Source organism: Diuraphis noxia, unplaced genomic scaffold, assembly GCF_037042655.1.
Source record: "Diuraphis noxia isolate RWA-SAM2 unplaced genomic scaffold, SU_Dnox_SAM2 contig0001, whole genome shotgun sequence".
Taxonomy (NCBI): domain Eukaryota; kingdom Metazoa; phylum Arthropoda; class Insecta; order Hemiptera; family Aphididae; genus Diuraphis; species Diuraphis noxia.
The window spans coordinates 68737224-68756220 of NW_028301711.1; the positions used below are offsets into that span (position 1 = coordinate 68737224).

The window sequence follows — 18997 nt, forward strand, 5'->3', positions numbered from 1 at the left end:
TATTAATGCAATAGTTATTGTAAACTTACATATTTTATTCGATCAACAACAATTGATGGAAATACATGTTTGTATAGTAACTTTCTATGTTGTTTCATAAAAAAACATGATTTCTCAAAATGTAATGAACAAATTACGCTATATTTAGTCACGTCTTTTGGATTTAGATAGTTTTCTACTAAAAAATTATCCCATTTTACTCTAATATTATCTTTAGTAGGAAACCTGAAACAAACATTACACTAAATTTTCAAACGTCTAGATATATATATATATATATATATATATTATATACAATTAAAATCTTAATCATACCTGTGAAAAGATATATTAGCAGATTTAGAATTTTGATTCTCTGTTCTTCCACATACAAAACAACTAGGCATTATGAGAATTACTATTTACTACTATAAAACACGTCTAGGCAAACATTTAAAACGTAGTTTTTTATATTATTTAATTATTATTTATATAACGTAGTCGTAAATCGTAATTCGTAATCTTTAACGGATGCAAAATGCAATATTGCATTGTCCCATAGAGTAATACTGTATGATAACATTACTGATAACATTTAACAAGCGGTACGTTTTACCATTTTTTTGTACAATATTTTTTTTATCAATAACGAAGGCCCTGCTAAATATCCACGTAGCGCATCAATTAGTTAACATCGGCAATATACCCAACGACCTCAGTCTCTATATTACTCTATGTAATATGCACGCCGGCAACGCGGTAGAGTGGTACAAGTGTCAAGTAGAATAAGTGTACAACGACACTGTTTGTGTGCTGTGTGTACTGTGTGTCTGTGTTTGTGTATTGTGTCTTACACAAATGCCCAATCGCAGGTTAGGTTTTAGGAATTGATTTTTGAGCGTCACTCGAATGTGTATAGTACGCACTCACACTATCCCATGGCTTCTAGGTGCCACTAACCAGAATTATTAAGTTTACCTATCGAGTTCACTGACAAATGACAATCCGACTTTGGCGGCCTCATCTCCATCGTCCGTATCCGATCGCTATAAAATTCACCAGTCACATCTCATCAGTGACCGCGAATATTTCATTTTCTCCGTCGCCAGTTGTCAACAAGAATTTCGTGGGCCTTTGACAGCGAATCAACGGCGGCGCTTACACCATTTGGAAGCCCTAATCCTCGACGTTTGCAATAACGTTACTTATACCTACGTAAGTATAATAAACGCCCGTGTGTTTCACTGTTTTGATCGTCACCTAGTAGGCCAAGGGCGGTGGTGCTCTCTACAATACGGTTTTCGTGTGTCAATTGTCTCTTGTGTGTAATTACATTGTAGGGAAATTGTTCTTTCTTAGTTTGAAGATTCCCTAAACTATGCACAAGAGTGCAATGGCAATCTAACGATTTTCGCATGGAAAAGGGGTTTGCTGATTTTTTATCATACACTATTTGATCATCAAAGATATAATTTATGGTTTTCGTTGTGTACCTATATTATAATATTACAATTTAGTATAAATATTGAAAAGAATGTCTTGGAATGATTTGTCTCCATCGTCCACCCCGTTGATTGTCACTGGGTGATACACTGTATGTATGTAAGATGCGTGGTATTTAGAAAGAATATTGTATGTGTGATTGTAGATCACATAAGGCTAGGAGGTCTTGAAACTGAACAGTTACAGCTTCTTTTATTTCTTTGAGTATGTCATGAAAAATATTCAATAGTATATAGTTACTATATATGCGTATATAAAAAAATTTTAATGTTTTGTGTGCCCTCAAAATCTTAACGTATGCCATGGATTTTCCATCTCTGTCTCATATCTATCAACATTATTTTGATTAGAGCTATGGGTTGATTATGGAGGAGGAGATATGTATTTGCAAAATTCATGTCCAACTGCTTATTTCATCTAAGTAGAAGTTTTTAAATTGAAAACCATTAAATTATTTTATTTTTCTAATACACCATTAAAAATTAAAGGCTTTACCTAGTAGAGTTATTATGATTTAGAATATATTAATATGTTTATAATAATATAGTTGTGTTAAAATGATTTTATATCTATGGGTAGGTACTTCTATTTCAACTAATAAATAATATAACTTAAACAATCAAGATTTTCTAACAAGAAATTTGAGTGTATCAATACGTATAATAGGGTCAAATTTGATGATCGTATTAATAATCAAGTTTGAAATATGATATATGTTTACTTATAATTTTTGTTATTCTCTTATACTGTAATATAAGGGCGCGCTTGTCAACTGTTCAAATCAGTGTCAAATTTCTCACTAGGACCAGGTTTACCCGTAACTTGTATTTTACCTTGGTATATTATATTAATTATTATTATCTATCACAAAAATTTTTAATTTTAATAACAATTTTTAGGCTACTATTATGATGATTAGTGTAATACTGAAGGAATTCATTATATATAAACTAAACATAACTTATTCCCTAAAAAGTAAAACTATGTAATATTTGTGTCTAGTTTTTTATAGAAGCTGGAATACTTTATAAATACAAAAAAATGTATTGCGTCAGACCAGAAGAAAACAAATGTCGACTTGTCTTTGACTGCAGATCTCAATGGCTTTCCATCATTTGTCATTATCCTACTTTTAACTAAAACCCATATCATATCCATAAACAGAAAATTTCTTGTTCCATGGGCATTTGACAAATAGTTTACTATGTTTACTGTTTAGCATACCATTATAATATTATATCACATACATAATGTAACTTACAAAATGTACTGTAGTCTATCATCAAGTGAATGCCATACTCACATTTTTAATGTCTTATAAAAAAATTATTAATATTTAAATATTCATTATTTCAAACTTGAATAACTCTTTCCGTATTCGTGATATCAAAAAATAAAAACATTGTTGCATAGTAAATGTTTTTATCTTTGCAGTAAAACATTTTGGACCTTTTCTGTTAATTCACTACCACTTTTTTTTTTTTGGTCTCCGTTTTTTTTTAGATTATTATATATGTATATTATATCATTTTGATTTTGGAGGCATGAAGTGTGCAATGAGTTGTAATATTATTTCAAATAAATTATTAGGACCATAACGCTTACACTACATGTACTCGACCAAGTAGCTGTTCAGCATTAGTCGATAGGTAGCCCACTGTTTTTTATTTCGATATTTTATTTTGCTCCAAGAACTCTCAATAGTATTAGTGTGAGCCAAAGTATTAGGATCTACAAAATTAATAAGCCAAAGAAACTTTTTTAGTTCCTATTCCTGACAGATCAGCACATACATTGTTGTCAATTATTATTGAACATGTTGCTGCAGTCACGAAAATAATTACTGATGTGGCACTCCTAAAAAAAGGCTTGATCTCACTTATCAACACATTTCTGTGAGTCATTCCATTAATATACATATATAGTCTTCTAAAAAAAAAAAAACGGAAAAACTAATAAAAAATAAATAGTGTTAGTGAATTAACGGAAAAGGTCCAACATTTTATTCCTTAGTTACGAATATAGGCTTCTCGGTTCTTTCCTGTCAAAACCGTTTTTGTTATTTTTACGCTTGTAAGATAGTCAGAGTCGTCACATGTAGGTGTGGTGTCCTTTTAATGCCTAAGCTGTGTTTGAAATTAATATTTTTTGTTGATAAATTATTGTCTTGTAATAGAAAGTTTCATTGTTTGAGATTAAATTTATGAGTGAAAAAATACAAGTACTATTGTGTTGCATTTATTAAAAAATATTTAGATACTTTTCATCCACTCTTTATGAAATTATTTATTCAAAGTAACAATAGTTAATTATAATATAATTAATATCATAATAAAGAGTAATTTGTAATACAATAGTCAAAAACTTGAAACCAATGGCCAAGTTGCCGTGGCTAAATAATAATAATAATAAATATGACATTGACAACATTATGATAGAAAAGTTAATTAACTTAAACACTGAATTTTTGTAAAAAATACTTCCAACAAAATATAGATTATGTTATTAGTGTTATTACCATCAAGTTTTATAATTGTTCTATTCACTCTAATTTTTAAGCTAACAGAATAAAACGTGAACTGCTGAATGTCAATTTGCTATGTTATGTGTTTGTTAGACTGCGACAAAAACACGCGTGTTGCGTCCTCATAACACTTTTTCAACATTGTATTATTCATCCTACCTCTTTTTTTTTTTTTTTTTTTTTTTTTTTTTTATAATACAGCACCACATCTAAATATGTGTTCCACAGGAGCACTGCTAAGAAGTAGAAAAATGATTTTTTTACTGTGGACATTTCATTCTATATATTAAGATTTTTGCAGGACTTTTTGACAAAAAATGAGTTATTCCTAGGAAAAATTCAATTTTGATTTATTTTCAAACCAGTTAAAGAAATTATTTGCATTGAAATCATACCTCTGATTAAAATAAATATTAAATTCAGTATAAATAAATTCCATAGTTTTTGCTAGTAGATCATATTTATGACTACCCTTTAATCTTCTTGTAGATAATAAGCAAGACTTTCTATTGATTCTGGATTAATTCAATGGCATGTCATACCCAATCTGTAAAACAATATTTAAATTATAAAAGCTATGAATTCAATTATTATAATATATTAGATTATTTGTTTAAAATAACAAACCTTTTGAAAGTAGTCCTACAATCAGCAGTGGTAGTTAAATAAGCTTTTAATATTTTGTAGTAGGACTTGATGTTGAGCTCCTATATTTTTCATTAACGTCTTCCTTTATAACACTTGACGACCAGGATATCTAGTTGTAATCATTTTTTTTAAAGTCCATCTGTTCTACCAACAAGAGAATACTTTGAACCATGTTTGAAAATATATCAAGTGCTTTACCCATTATCATTCACCAAAGGCAAATTGTTCATTTTGGTTGAATTAGTTAATGAAGCAAAATAACCAACACCAATTCCTCATTAATGAGAAACATTCAGTCCAAAATACATCTATACAGCATTATATTTTATATTATTTCGTTTTTTTAATGGTAAAGTTGAATTACTCAGCTTGTATATATAGGTATATATTTATATGTAGTACATAAATGTGTAAGAATACCTGTAAAATATCAGTTTTTAAAGGTGTAGGAACCATGCCCCTTTAATGAATACAAATCTTTGTTAACTCTTTATATTTTGTATTTGTTTATAGATTATACAATTTATGGAAGAAGTCAATTTGGTTTCAATCTGACTGATAAATTACAATAATTCACAAGTAAGAATTCTTATTTTAAGTGATTTTAATACAAATTTGTATCAATGATAATTGATAATCTGCACTTATATAATATTATTGATAATTTTAATGTTTTAGGTGGATTTTAAACATTTGAAAAATAAGATTTGACAATGTTCACCTTATCAAAACTAGCATATTTTCATTGTGACGAATTCGAAAAATATTGGTATAATAACATTCCACAGAATGTAATTAAAATTTATATCAAACAGTGTTGCGAAACATTAATACTAGGCAAAAAAGTTGTTGACCATCGTTTGAATACTAAGACATGTTACATTGCAGCAGAATCTGGTCATGTTGATTGTTTAGAGATGGCTCACAAATTAGGCTTTGGATGGAATAAAGATGTCTGTATGGCTGCTGCACAAAATAGTAGTGTGGACTGTCTAAAATTTGCCCATGAGAATGGTTGTCCATGGGATAGAAGTGTATGTTACACTGCAGCAAAACATGGTAATTTGGAATGCTTGAAATATGCTCATGAGAACAATTGCCCTTGGGACAAATATACATCTAACTGGGCTGCGAACCGTGGCAATTTTGACTGTTTGAAATATGCGTTTTTAAATGGTTGCCCTTGGGACGAAAAAACTTGCATGTTGGCAGCCCACAATGGACATATTGAATGCTTAAAATACGCCCACGAACATGGTTGTCCATGGGGTGAAGATACATGCAAATGGGCTGCAAGTAGTGGACAGCTGCAGTGTTTAGTGTATGCTCATAGTAATGGGTGTCCATGGACTGTAGAAACATGTACCATGGCTGCATCAAAAGGCCATCTTGATTGCATAAAATATGCACATGAAAACGGATGCGTATGGAATAAAGAAACATGCACTATGGCTGGTTCTAATGGACATTTAGAAGTTTTGATGTATGCTCATGAAAATGGGTGTCCTTGGGATGAAGATACAACATTTGGTGCAGCCGAAAATGGACATTTAGATTGCTTGATTTATGCTTTTAATAATGGATGTTTATGCAATGGTAAAACAACTAGTGCCGCTGGTAAAAATGGGCATTTGGATTGTTTAAAGTTTTTACATGAAAATAAATGTCCTTTGGATTTATTTTTAACTTTTGGATCTGCAAAAAATGGACATTTAGATTGCCTCCAGTATGCCCATGAGAATGGTTGTCCGTGGCATGATTATACATGTTACATAGCTGCTCTGAATGGCCACTTTGAATGCTTAAAATATGCTCGAAAAAACGGATGTCCTTGGGACGATGAAACACGTAATTGGGCTGCCTTGAATGGAAATTTTGAAGACTGTTTTTAAACTATTCATAAAAACTAGCTTGAAAATTTAATTTTTTTCAATGATAATTTAGAAATATGAATTATATAGTTTTTATAAAATTAAAATTAGTATATAATGTGAATCCTGTATGTTGTATATTTGTAAGATAGAAACAACACATGCAACTTCTTAAATGGGATTATAAAATGTACAAATAATTAATAAATCAACAGTTATGACAATTAAAATAATTTTAGCAATTTATTTTAAAGGTTTAAAATGTAAAATAATATAAGGTTTAGTATTTCACATGTTTGTAACATAAATATTTTATTATTGTAATCTATTAGTCATTTTTCATAGTAATACCCAAAACATTTTAATTTACAGACTACAATACGAATAAATAGTATGATAATATCTATCAATAAAAATCGTTAGCCATCTATTTGTAGATATGTATGTTGCTCAAACTAATGATTACAATGTAGTGCAGTATGTATGTATGTGCAGTGTTGTAATTTTGAGGGATGGCAGATTACGCATTTTCTACTGTTTGATTTTAAATGCAGACTAATGGGCTGAAGTGCAGCTGTTTCCTGCTAACCATTATTATATTTTATTAACACATTAACATGATTATTTTTATAATGTTTGGAATTGGAATATATTATTTATATTTGGACACAAGTTTGGACGTTCACAGTGACGTGCCCAGGAAATTTCAATGGGGGGGGGGGGGGATATATGTTATAAATTTTTTAGTAAAAGTACATTTAAATTAATCATGGTTATCAAACACAAAAATTGCTAAACATATGTACATTCATGCATATTAAGTATCATTCTACAATTAGAATTAATTTAAATTGCCACACACTATACACTATTGTTTAAATAAAATGACAACATTAAACTAAAAACATTTATTTTTTTATTTTTAAACGAGAGAATTGTACAATCTGTAATTTAAGGTTTACAATAAGCACAAATGATAATAGAATAGAATAATATAGAAAAGACGAAATAATAAGGTAATAAAACAACGGCAGGTTGGTGATTACAATTATTTACAACAATTCAGACAGGGGGCATGAGAGAAGAGACCATCCATTGATGGGACTTCATGACATGTGTTAAAAAAACATTTATAACCTTTATTAAAATAATTAATATACAAAAGAAAAATAATTCTTAAAAACAACTTAGTTATTCGTTATTCCAAACAAAAATTTAACCGCCTAGATTTTGTACTCATCTCATCAATGATTTCATCAGTATTTATTTTAATGTCTCGATGATTGCTCATGAACATGAATACATAATCACTGATCTATAATCAGTATAATCCATATAGTGAATGTTTATAATAGCCAATGGGAAATAATTTATAAGCAATAACTTATTACTGATAATTTTAAAAGTAATATCCATATATATATAAATGTTTATACATGTGTATGGTAATATCTAATAAGTTGAAGTTAACAAAAAAAAACCAATGAGGGAGGGGGGATATAACCCCTAACCTCCCCCCCCCTTGGGCACGCCACTGGACGTTCATGAAATTAGACTGTATGTGTTTTTTGATAAAAAAGGAATACATTGTTCAATTGTTGTATAAACAAAAATAATAATAATTAATATTTTAATCCTATACTCTAAAAGTATAGTTTTATTTCGAAACTCTTAAACTAATGTGCACTTAAAAGACAACAATTGATATATCAGCAATTTTATTGGTCATTGTTTTCAGATTTTATTTAACTTTGTGATGATCGTATACTGTGTAATATTTTCTATTTTTTGAATTTAGCTTAGAATAATAAAATTTAATGTTTTTGACATGTTTCCATTATTTTTTTAATTTATACAAATGTCTTAAATAATATATATATACAAGTTGTTCAGTTAAAAAAAACCTCCAAAAAAATTAACTTAGAGCTAATAACTCAAGAATAGCAAACCAAAATTGTAATACGTATAAAAAAGACAAAACTTAAAACCAGTAAGGAAGCAATTAAAATAACGTATTATTATTACTAAATTATTTTATAGAGTTAAGATTTGTTTGTATGATTGTTTTTATAAAATATCTGCTACCTTATGTTTGAAAATGATGCTGTACCTTAGTTAACAAAAAAAAGGCAAATTAATTAAATACGCAAAATATTTAAATTATAAAATATGTGATATAGAAATTATATGATAAAAATGTAAACAGATATTATGTACTTGTGAACCTAGAAAATGGTTTATTTAATTTACCCTTTTGAGCTAGGTAGTCAAACTTTTGCCCCACTACCCCTCTACTGACAACTAAGATGACGCCATTTGTTACGTGTAACTTAAGAAATAATGTGAACTAACCTAATTACTTTTTTTTTACTGAATTGAGATCATTTGGCCTTTAATCATTTTAAGTTAAATCAATGTTTTGGAAATTATTAGAAGTTATAACTTAAGTATTTATGTTATGAATATTGATTTAATTATTGATCTTATGCACAGATTATAAATATTATATATAGATAAGATTAGATTAATCCAACCTTTATTACAAAACCAATAATAACTCAAGTTAATTGCCTTGATACCATTAATAAATATTTTTTTAAAAACTATTGATTAAATAAAATATGCACAGAAAAATAATATTCAAGCATATAATGCTTAAAAATAATGTATTTTAATAAACTATACATTTTGATTGAATCGCGGAAAAAAAGCCCACGGAAAAAAACCTAAAGGAAAAAAAGCCCCAAAAAAATAAACACAGTGTGTTTACACACCAATATTTTACTATATAAAATATAATACTACTAAGTGTCTAAGTGTAACACTACTGACATCGTATTAATAAAAAAAGAAATATTATTGTATAAACTCTAATGATGTTTAGAGTTCATTACATTATTTGATAGGTTTTTACCTAAATTGTTTGGTCTTTTAGGCTTTCCTTTAGTGACATATTCTTTTGGTCTTCTTCCAGATGGTACCCTTTTTTAACCACGAGTTACTCCTTGTTTTCTCCTACTTATTGAAGCAGGCTGTACCCCAATTTTTCCCTTTTGCCTTTCTTATATTTAGTGAAGCTGCAGTCTTATTTACTGAATGAATAAATCCTACGAATTGTTGACTATTTTGAATATTTTTTAGTCGCTTACATAATTGTTCAAGTATTGTCGATGGTAATGATGGAATCATGTTGTGTAATCTATTCCACTCTTGTGAAACTGTTTCAACAGCTTGGTTTTTTAAATTAGAAACATCCATTATTTGTACATCTGCAGTGGAAATTTGTGTTGTTATATTGTTGACTAATAATATTCCTTCTCCTTCCAAATTTGTGCCAAATATTTACATGATATTGATTATTTGATTATTATTTGACAAAACTGTAATAATAATATTTATATTAATTATATTATTATCATTAAATTAAAAATATTAATTATTTATATTATTATAAAATAATACTTTATAGTTTTTTAATATTTTATTTGGTATAATTATATTGACAATTTAAAAGATTCTAATTTTGGAATGAACTATTGAAATAATATACACAATATTATATTTAAGTTTCTATAATATACTTTTATTTTATGACTGAAATTTGTTTAAATTTATTTTATGACTGAAATTTGTTTAAATTTATTTTATAAGGAAATTTAACAATTGGCTTTATAATATGAATTTAACTGGACACGACTCAAATTCATTTGAAGTTTAAGTAGGTAGTCACAAAAATTAAAATTAAAACTAATAAAATCAACAAATAAGTGGTATGTAGGTAATAATTTATACTGAATAGTAGATTTAGAATAGGTAACTACAAATATTTAAGCAGTTAAGTAATTGAATAATTGTGTTTCTCCAGGTTGCAGGACTGGACAAACTTATTTAATCATTTAAAAAAAATAAAACAATCTTATTATTATTATTATTTTCATATAGTTTAAGCATTTATTGTTATTGTTATTAAAATTTTACTTTATTATTATGTAACACCTTTCAAAAAAAAAAAAATGTATCTTATCCCAATGGCCAAGTTGCCGAGGGTTATTTCTTTAATTAAAAAAAAAAAAATTGAATAATTTAAATTTTAAGTGGATATATGTGATTTAGAGCCATGTTTATGCTGTCATGATTAGGGAGGTAAAAAGTATACAATTTAAAATATATTTAAATTAATAAGATTTGAATTTTTATGAATATGCATAGGTAAAATTATGACTTAATGAAAATTAAGATTAGACTAAGTTTACAATTATGTTCCTAAATAAAAAAAAAATTATCTTTTGACTGAGATTATACTTTAAAACAAATGTATATAATATTATTTGTTGTGTCCTTTATAAAAATAATGGATATTATAAGGTAGTTTATTTTATTTGTTTTAAAAAAATTACTAAAAGTTTTGTAAATATAATCTCTGGTATAATTTATTGGTTTAGTAGAAAAGTGAATCGGTGTAAATTTGGCCGGAAACCGTACTAGAAAACCAAACTAATTTCTAAGGTATCAATCGCCAATTATATTAAAAGTAAGCTCGAAATCTTTTCCCCGAAATTTCAAAAAGGTCAATATTACAATCGAAAACATTATTTATTTTATTTGTATAATAAACGGGTAAAGACCCTTTTGTGTAAACAATACAGTACAGGTTTAACATTTAAGTATTTTACAATTAATAATAAACGACTCGATTTAAAACAATAATAATAAGCAGACAATATAAAATAATAATAATTAGATAAGTTTAAATAATGAAACAATAATAATACAATAGGAGACAACACTAAATCAATAATAGTATAATGATAGAATATTACTTAATTTACAACATCGTTTAAGACTAAATACACATTTCTTTTGAAAACATTACGTGACATGAAGAAAAAATCTACATGATCAACAACAAGATTTGCTAGCTTCAATGCTCTTGGAAAGTAAGAAGTGGAGCTGTAATTATTATTATAAAATGGAACATGAAATAAGTTTGATTTTCTTAAGCAGTGATTCGCTGTATTAAATGCTATCATTGAGAGCAAATCTGGGGAAAAAATGTGACCATTTAACAAATCATATATAAACATAATATCAGCAACCTTTCTTCTTACTTCACAAGATATAAAGCTCAACTCACTCATTATTATGCTATATTAATTGAAAAAGAACTATAAATGCAGTAGTATGTTTTTATAAACAGTTTTTGGACTACTGCAGGATTGCCATGCACTCACTATTCATCACTATTCTTACTTTTTTTGAGTGTGCTCACTTTTTTACACTTATTTCATTGATACCTCACTTTTCTCACTATTTTGAAGATATTTAAATGTAAATAAATGTTAAAATTAAATATTCTACTTTTTATATTTTTTTTAGTTTATTCTATAATTGTCAATACAAAAAAAGCATGAACATTTAATACAAGGCTTCTGATTTATTGTTATTATAGCAGTTGAAAAATATTAAAAATGCAGAGGTCAAATTTTTTTTTATAAGAATTTAAAGATCAAATTTTGACAAAAAGTATCAAATTAAAAATTTAATAATTATTTTGTAGTTCAAAATGTATAAAATGTTCAATTTTTATAGCTAAAGATTGAAAATTTAAAACAAGGTTCCACTTAAATAGGTTATATACAAATTACTTTAGGTATCTATTCAGAATAATATCATCAAATATACTTATTAATATCATAAGCTGACTGGCCTTCTTCGCTCAGAATTATTTTCTTATACAATTATAATATTATATCATTGAATTCAAATTTAACACCATCCATTACAGTAACCTACTGTACAGCAAAGCCACACCCACTTTTTTAATATAAATATTATATATTATATTTTTGGTTATATTTTATTCATATTATATTATATACTAATATACTATAGTTGGTACCACCTACTGTCATAAATATTATAAATATTACTAAAATTGTTTTTATTAATATTATTTGTTACCTGTAAATAATAAATATTTAAAAAACAAATGAAAATATGCTCCAGATTACGGTGTTACTGTTGAGAGCTTGCAGTACACAATAGAAAACCATTTAAACAATATCTGTCCTAAAAATAAATATGGACAAAGAATTATTTTTGAACATCATCTGATTAAGTGGCAAGCATCTTTTCTTACTGTAAGTTATTAATCAGTTCAAACTTCTTATGTATGATATCGGTATCGGATATACAATGAATATTAAATTTATTATGTGTATAATGTATATAGTATATACCTACCTATAACATATTTATTTCAGGAAGAAACTAAACATGTGGATAAATTAAACTCGGATAGTTCATTTTCGTCAGATTCTGAGCATTCCACTTTATCTCCAAAAAGCATAATAAAGGTAGGTACCTATAAGTTATAACAAAACACGTCTTTAAATAATAGGCTTCAATTACCCTCTAAAAAGTCACGAGTAGATATTACTGAATAAGAGTAGGTTATGGACCTATAGTAGGTACTTAATAGTTAATACATAATAATATTGTATACCTTTCTAATTATTATTTTATACATTATTTTTAACATGGCAGCCTAATACGGGCACTCATATAATTTGATGCATATTTTATTAAAAATTATCTAAAAAAAAGCCACATGATATTTTTAAAAATTATTTTATTCTTAAAATGTAAATATTACTGAAAATTTGATTTAAATAAAAACAATTTTAAATTATAAAAATATGTTTTGCTATTAGTAGGTACTACCATTATTATTGATATAAACATTTTGTATTTTTTTAAACTATTTTATTTATATTTTATAGTAAATATCAGGTTGACAATACATGTATTACCTACTAATTATTTATATTTTAGATAAATGTTGTAGACATTTTGACTTCGTCTGGAAAAGGGAATCTAATTTTATCCTTTTTCAAAAAAAATAACAAGCTCACTGATGAATTAAGAAAAATATTGACAGATTCTTATTGAGCATTTGATTCAACAGAAAATACATGCGTCACCTAAACTATTTGAACAAATCTCTGTTGGTATTGTTGAAGTCTTCAAATCGGAAATTCAGGTTTGTATTCTGTTTTTAAATAATAATTGTAAAAGTTTTTTAATTTTTTAATTTCTTTTTAGGAAACATTTTATCTCTGTGTACCCAAGCCAAAAACCTAAGGGACTGCTGTATAAAAAATACCATAACACCTTAGCCAAATTGCGTCGTTATAATTTATGGAGTGGTCCTAAGAAATTAAAATTGAATGAAAATAACTCAGATGCCAACTCTTTTCGAGAATTTTCTCATGATGAATCAGAAGGTAAATTAAAACAATTTAACTATTGAATTTGGCACCAATTTCAAATATTAAGGTGAATGTTAAATTTTAAGGTTTTCTACAGGTGCTGAATTAAATAGTGTCAAGCAATGGCTTCAATTTAATATAGAGCCAGTGAACGAAGTCGAAATAAAGTGGAAACAAACTGCTGATATTCGTAGAAGATATCTTTCTTCGCCTAATATAACTATTCATGATATCCTTGATGAATGGCCAACATACAAACAGTAATTTGGTTATAGTTTGGTATGTTTGTTTAATCATGTTTATTTGGAGTTATAGATTAGGTGTTTTTAGTTAGGTTATTTTTGAGTTACCTATTTTAAATTAATATATGTGTATTCAAATATTAATTTTTCCTTCAGAATATTGTAGCTACCATAAATTTAAATGTTACAACAGAAAAAAATAATTTGTTTTTCTTTTCAAGTATATATAAGTATATATGTATATAATTTACCTAAATAAAAATTAAATAATTCTAATTTCAGATTGATATAGACTTTGAGTGCATGAATACAAATTCTAAGGGCAATTCACTTTTTGACAAATGGAATCAATTTGCTCTTAAAATAATTCCTTTTATGGCAATTGGCATTAAAGATGGAAATAGTAAAGTGCTTTTACAACGTTTACTTGAAGTACAAGAAACTGACTTAGGTAATAATATATTCACTTTTGCCATTTTGTAATCTTGATGATTCAATTAATCAAGTTAAATTAAAAAATATATAAATGATTTTTCTATTTCAGAAGCTAAAAATCTTTTGATAATTGATCTTATGAATTCTCTGCATGTTCCTAAATCTAAGTATCATCATAAAGAATCTGCCAATAAAAGGCGTATCATAAAAACATCCATATCTGATGCACGGAAATCATTTTTACATCAAGTTGCTTCAATGAATGATTTACATACCTCAATTCAAATCGAAATTGATAACTGCTATAAGGAAAAAAAACATTACAGCCTTTAATTTGTGTTGTTGGAGTTGATTTTGAAATCGCAAAATATTTTTATGTATACTACTTTAACACATATTACAAGTTTTCAAGTATTATTAGAGTAGTTGACGTCTGTTTTAAAATATTTCAGGTATTTAATTTAAAATATCCAATTCAGTCTAGTTTAGTTTGGACATTCATTCAGTGTTATTTTTATGATATACATTGTGATTCTGATGTTAAGAACTCATCTTTGATGTATTTAATCTCTGATTTATCTAACTAAAATATTTTGTTACACATTTTTTGTGTAAGTTAATCTGTTCTATTATCATTATGTATATTTTTTTTTTTACTGTTAGTAATCCATAAGTATAATGGACTCTAGATGTTATATTTCTAAGAATACATTTAATAATTTAGATATGCTTTTTATACATTTAAAATGTGTTCATTTATTGAAGTTAACAAGTTGTGGGGTACTAAACTGCCCTCAAACATTCACATTGTTTCGTTCTTTTGCTAAACACATGAAATCAAATATATGCAATACCAATCTTATTCAACCAATAATTATTAATGAAAAACATGGTACTAATAAAAATAATGTATCTTTACCAAACATAAATCCTAATGATCAAATGGAAGAAATTTAACAAAATTATAATAACTTTAATTTAGATACTTTAAAATGTTCAATGATGAAATTTTTATTGCATTACTATGGAAAATTAAATTTTTCAATAAAAGATGCATTACAACTTCAACGGGATGTAACTAAAATGATAATGTTTCCTATAGCACAACAAATTAAAAACGTAATAAAAATTAATGAAACGATAGATAACAGTACAAAAAAATCATTAGAGCTTATAATTAATTTATTAAACAATCCTTTTAAAGATTTTGAATCAGAATACAAATTTTTAAAATATTTAACTTAACAAATAATGATTATTATGATAATCCAAAAATAATTTGTTTAGATAACTCTATTGATAATATTATAAATCACAATACTAACATGATTGCTGAAAAAAAAAAATGTATTAATCCTTCCTTTGAAATTCCAATTAAGAAAATATTTTGGTGCCCCTGGAGTATTAGATAGTTTTGTTCAACATCACAATTTTTTTAATAGTCAAACAAATTATACAAAATTTTTAAATAGTGATTTATGGAAAGAAAAAAATGTTACATTTTAATAAAGATGGTTCATTATACATACCATATTTTTTATACTTCGATGATTTCGAGGTAAACAATCCTTTAGGTTCTCATGCATCTCCAGTACTAGGAATGTATTATTGTTTTCCCACAGCTCCTAATTATTTAAAGTCTAATTTACAAAGTATTTTTGTAGCTGCTTTATTTAATTCAAAGGATGTAAAAAATCTTGGGAATGATAGAAGTTTTTACCATTTGATAGAGGAATTAAATTAATTACAAAATATTGGGTTGACAATAATATTATCAGGGAAAAATGTTAAAATTACATTTGTATTGAGATTGGTTGTTGGTGATAATCTTGGAGTCAATACGGTGTTAGGTTTTACTAAATCTTTTTCTTCAAATTTTTTTTGTCGTTTTTGCCTAAGTCATAAAAATCAAACTCAAACCCTTGCTGTTGAAGACACAAATTTACTGCGCAACAAAAAAAATTATAATGAAAATGTATTCAAAAATGATTGTAAGAGTACTGGAGTTAATGAAGAATCTATATTTAATAACATATATTCATTTCATGTTGTGGATAACTATGCAGTAGACATTATGCATGACCTGTTTGAAGGTATTTGTGTGTATAATATGTGTCATATTATCAATCATTTAATTAGTATGGGATATTTCAATTTAGAACTGTTAAACAGAAGAAAGCATGAATGTGATCCAGTTTGGTTATTTTTAGTTAATTTCATTGAACTGATTGATCTGTTGCTATTACCTAGTTTTAGTGAACAAACTATACTTAAGTTACAGAGTTGTATTTTATACCATAATTCTAAGTACACTGAGATTTTTAAAGACACATTAAAACCAAAACACCATCTTCTCATTCATTATTGTAACATTATTAAAAAGTCGGGGCCTTTAAAATTTTTATAGTCTTATAGATTTGAATCTAAACACAGAGAACTTAAAACCTATAGGTACTAAAAATATAACATCTAGAGTACAAATTCCTGTATCATTAGTAGGCTTAGGGACTTATAGCTCTAAAAAATACACAAATATTCATGCAAATATGCTTCTAAAATCATTCAAATATGCATTTATATGCATTAAAAAAAAAAAAAATGTCCACTAAATCTTGGTTAATTTCACTTTTAACTTTAAAAAGTTATTAGTTAAAATTTATATCTAATAATTAATTAACAATAAGTAAAAAATTATTAATCAAGGATACAACTTTTATTATTGAATATGCATCAACTAAATTTGAAAAAATAAATATTTACCTTAAAATTTTGAAAAATTAATCCGAGAATTAAAAAGTCAAATATTGATAAAAATCAAATAAAATACATAAATATTAAAATATTTTTAAATGGCATAACTTTGCTACTTAAATAATACAATTGTTTTATATATATATAAAAAAATACGTTCTGTGTAAAAATTACATTGTTATTTCTGCATCATTTTGAGTTTCTTTAAAGTTACATTGTACAATTAAATGCTTTCTTATGTTTTCGAATGTAAATCTCCGACGATTACTGGACAATAAATTTTTGTAAATTGAGAAACTACGTTCAACGTCTACAGAAGTAATTGGAGCATAATTAAAGTATGCCAAATCATCATTTGTCATATCTTCAGGCAAACCTTCCAAATTTTCCACTTCACCACTTAATATTTTATAAATTTTTAACACAATATTATAACCAGAATTTTTATCTAAAACATTATTCATTTTATTTACAATTGGTATAGCCTTTGTACATTTCAAGTCACTGATTTTATTTTTTGTATCTTCAATTATTTTTAACGAATCCGACAGCTTAGTACCTCTTTTTTCTAAAAATGTTATAGCTCGAGGTAAAAATTCAAAATTTGCTTTGATAAATGTTAGTTGACATGGAAGATTACTTTTTTTCAAATACTTTTTAGCGGTTTTAATTGATGCTGCATCATCATCGTCAAATGTTTGTATAACTGAATGAATTTTTGAAAAATGTTCACAATAATACAAGGTGGCATTTATCCAAGTCCCCCATCTTGTTAATATGGGATCTGTTGGCAACGGAATCTCATTGTTTGATATATTTAAAAATGTTTTAATACGTATAGGTGATTTTCGAAACCCTTTTTTAACTGAGGCTACTACTTTATCAACATCTGAAAATTCACCACGAATTTTTTCGGCAATTCTATGAAATGCATGAGCAAGGCAAGTTAAATGTATGCATTTAGAGTAAAGGGTATTTATACATTTACCAGCCTTCACCATATACGGGGCAGCATCACTTAAAAACAATAAAACATTATCATGCTGAACTCCCTCGGGCCATAATATTCCCATTGTTTTGTCAAATAACTTAAATATAGTTGAATGATTAGTTTTCTCTAATTCTTCGCAATGCAATAAAAAAATTTCCCCTGCCCTATCAATTTCCAGTGTTCCTATTACAATATTTGCCACAAAACGTCCGGTGACATCCGTAGTCTCATCAACAGATACCCAAATTTTTTTTTGTCAACATAGTTCCTAATTTTCAACAAAGTTTCTTGATAAATGTCGTCTACATACCCTTTACGTAAAGTGGTTTCACTAGGTATGTTTTCATTTGTATATTTTTCTAAAAAGCTTTTGAACTCGTTATTCGATAATTTATTTAATGGAATATTTGATAAAAGCAAAGCTTTACACAAATCTTTGTTGAAAGAACTCTTGTTACCCAAGTCTGAATTTGAAACTAATTGTTGTGTTACCTTATTTTTTTTTTTCATTCCGTTTTACTGCACTACAATGCTTTTCAGTTTTTAGGTGTTGGACCACATTGAATTGTTTATCACTTCCCACTTTTTTTTTCACATAGTACACAAAATAAAACGTGTCCATCGGATGTAAATGTATCTTTAAACTCCGAAACAAAACTTTGTAATCAGCTACTCGTAGACTGTTGTACTTTCGGCATTATACAATGTTACAAAATATACTCGCACAACGTTTTACGTATGATTCGATGTTGCGTGGTTGCGAGACGGCAAGACGCACAAAC

At 27.0% G+C, this 18997-nt stretch overlaps 2 protein-coding genes and 1 pseudogene across 4 annotated transcripts; 2 read left to right on the forward strand and 1 right to left on the reverse strand.

Annotated features, from left to right (window-relative positions):
- Positions 1-745: 745 nt before the first annotated feature.
- Positions 746-6849, forward strand: LOC107168889 (uncharacterized). Its single transcript, XM_015518434.2, has 3 exons — positions 746-1194; positions 5168-5233; positions 5333-6849. The coding sequence occupies exon 3, from the start codon at positions 5368-5370 to the stop codon at positions 6544-6546; it is 1179 nt and encodes a 392-aa protein (XP_015373920.1). The 5' UTR covers positions 746-1194; positions 5168-5233; positions 5333-5367; the 3' UTR covers positions 6547-6849.
- Positions 6850-12373: 5524 nt separating this feature from the next.
- Positions 12374-15047, forward strand: LOC107168888 (uncharacterized). Of its 3 annotated transcripts, none has more exons than XM_089216810.1 (7): positions 12374-12665; positions 12789-12881; positions 13360-13567; positions 13630-13811; positions 13883-14075; positions 14321-14489; positions 14583-15047. In XM_089216810.1, the coding sequence occupies exons 6-7, from the start codon at positions 14342-14344 to the stop codon at positions 14804-14806; spliced, it is 372 nt and encodes a 123-aa protein (XP_089072936.1). In that variant the 5' UTR covers positions 12374-12665; positions 12789-12881; positions 13360-13567; positions 13630-13811; positions 13883-14075; positions 14321-14341; the 3' UTR covers positions 14807-15047. The 3 variants fall into 2 exon arrangements, with proteins under 3 accessions (XP_089072936.1, XP_089072937.1, XP_089072935.1); XM_089216809.1 differs by having other exon boundaries at positions 13894-14075.
- A 2347-nt stretch (positions 15048-17394) lies between these two features.
- On the reverse strand, positions 17395-18997 carry LOC149061455 (uncharacterized; annotated as a pseudogene).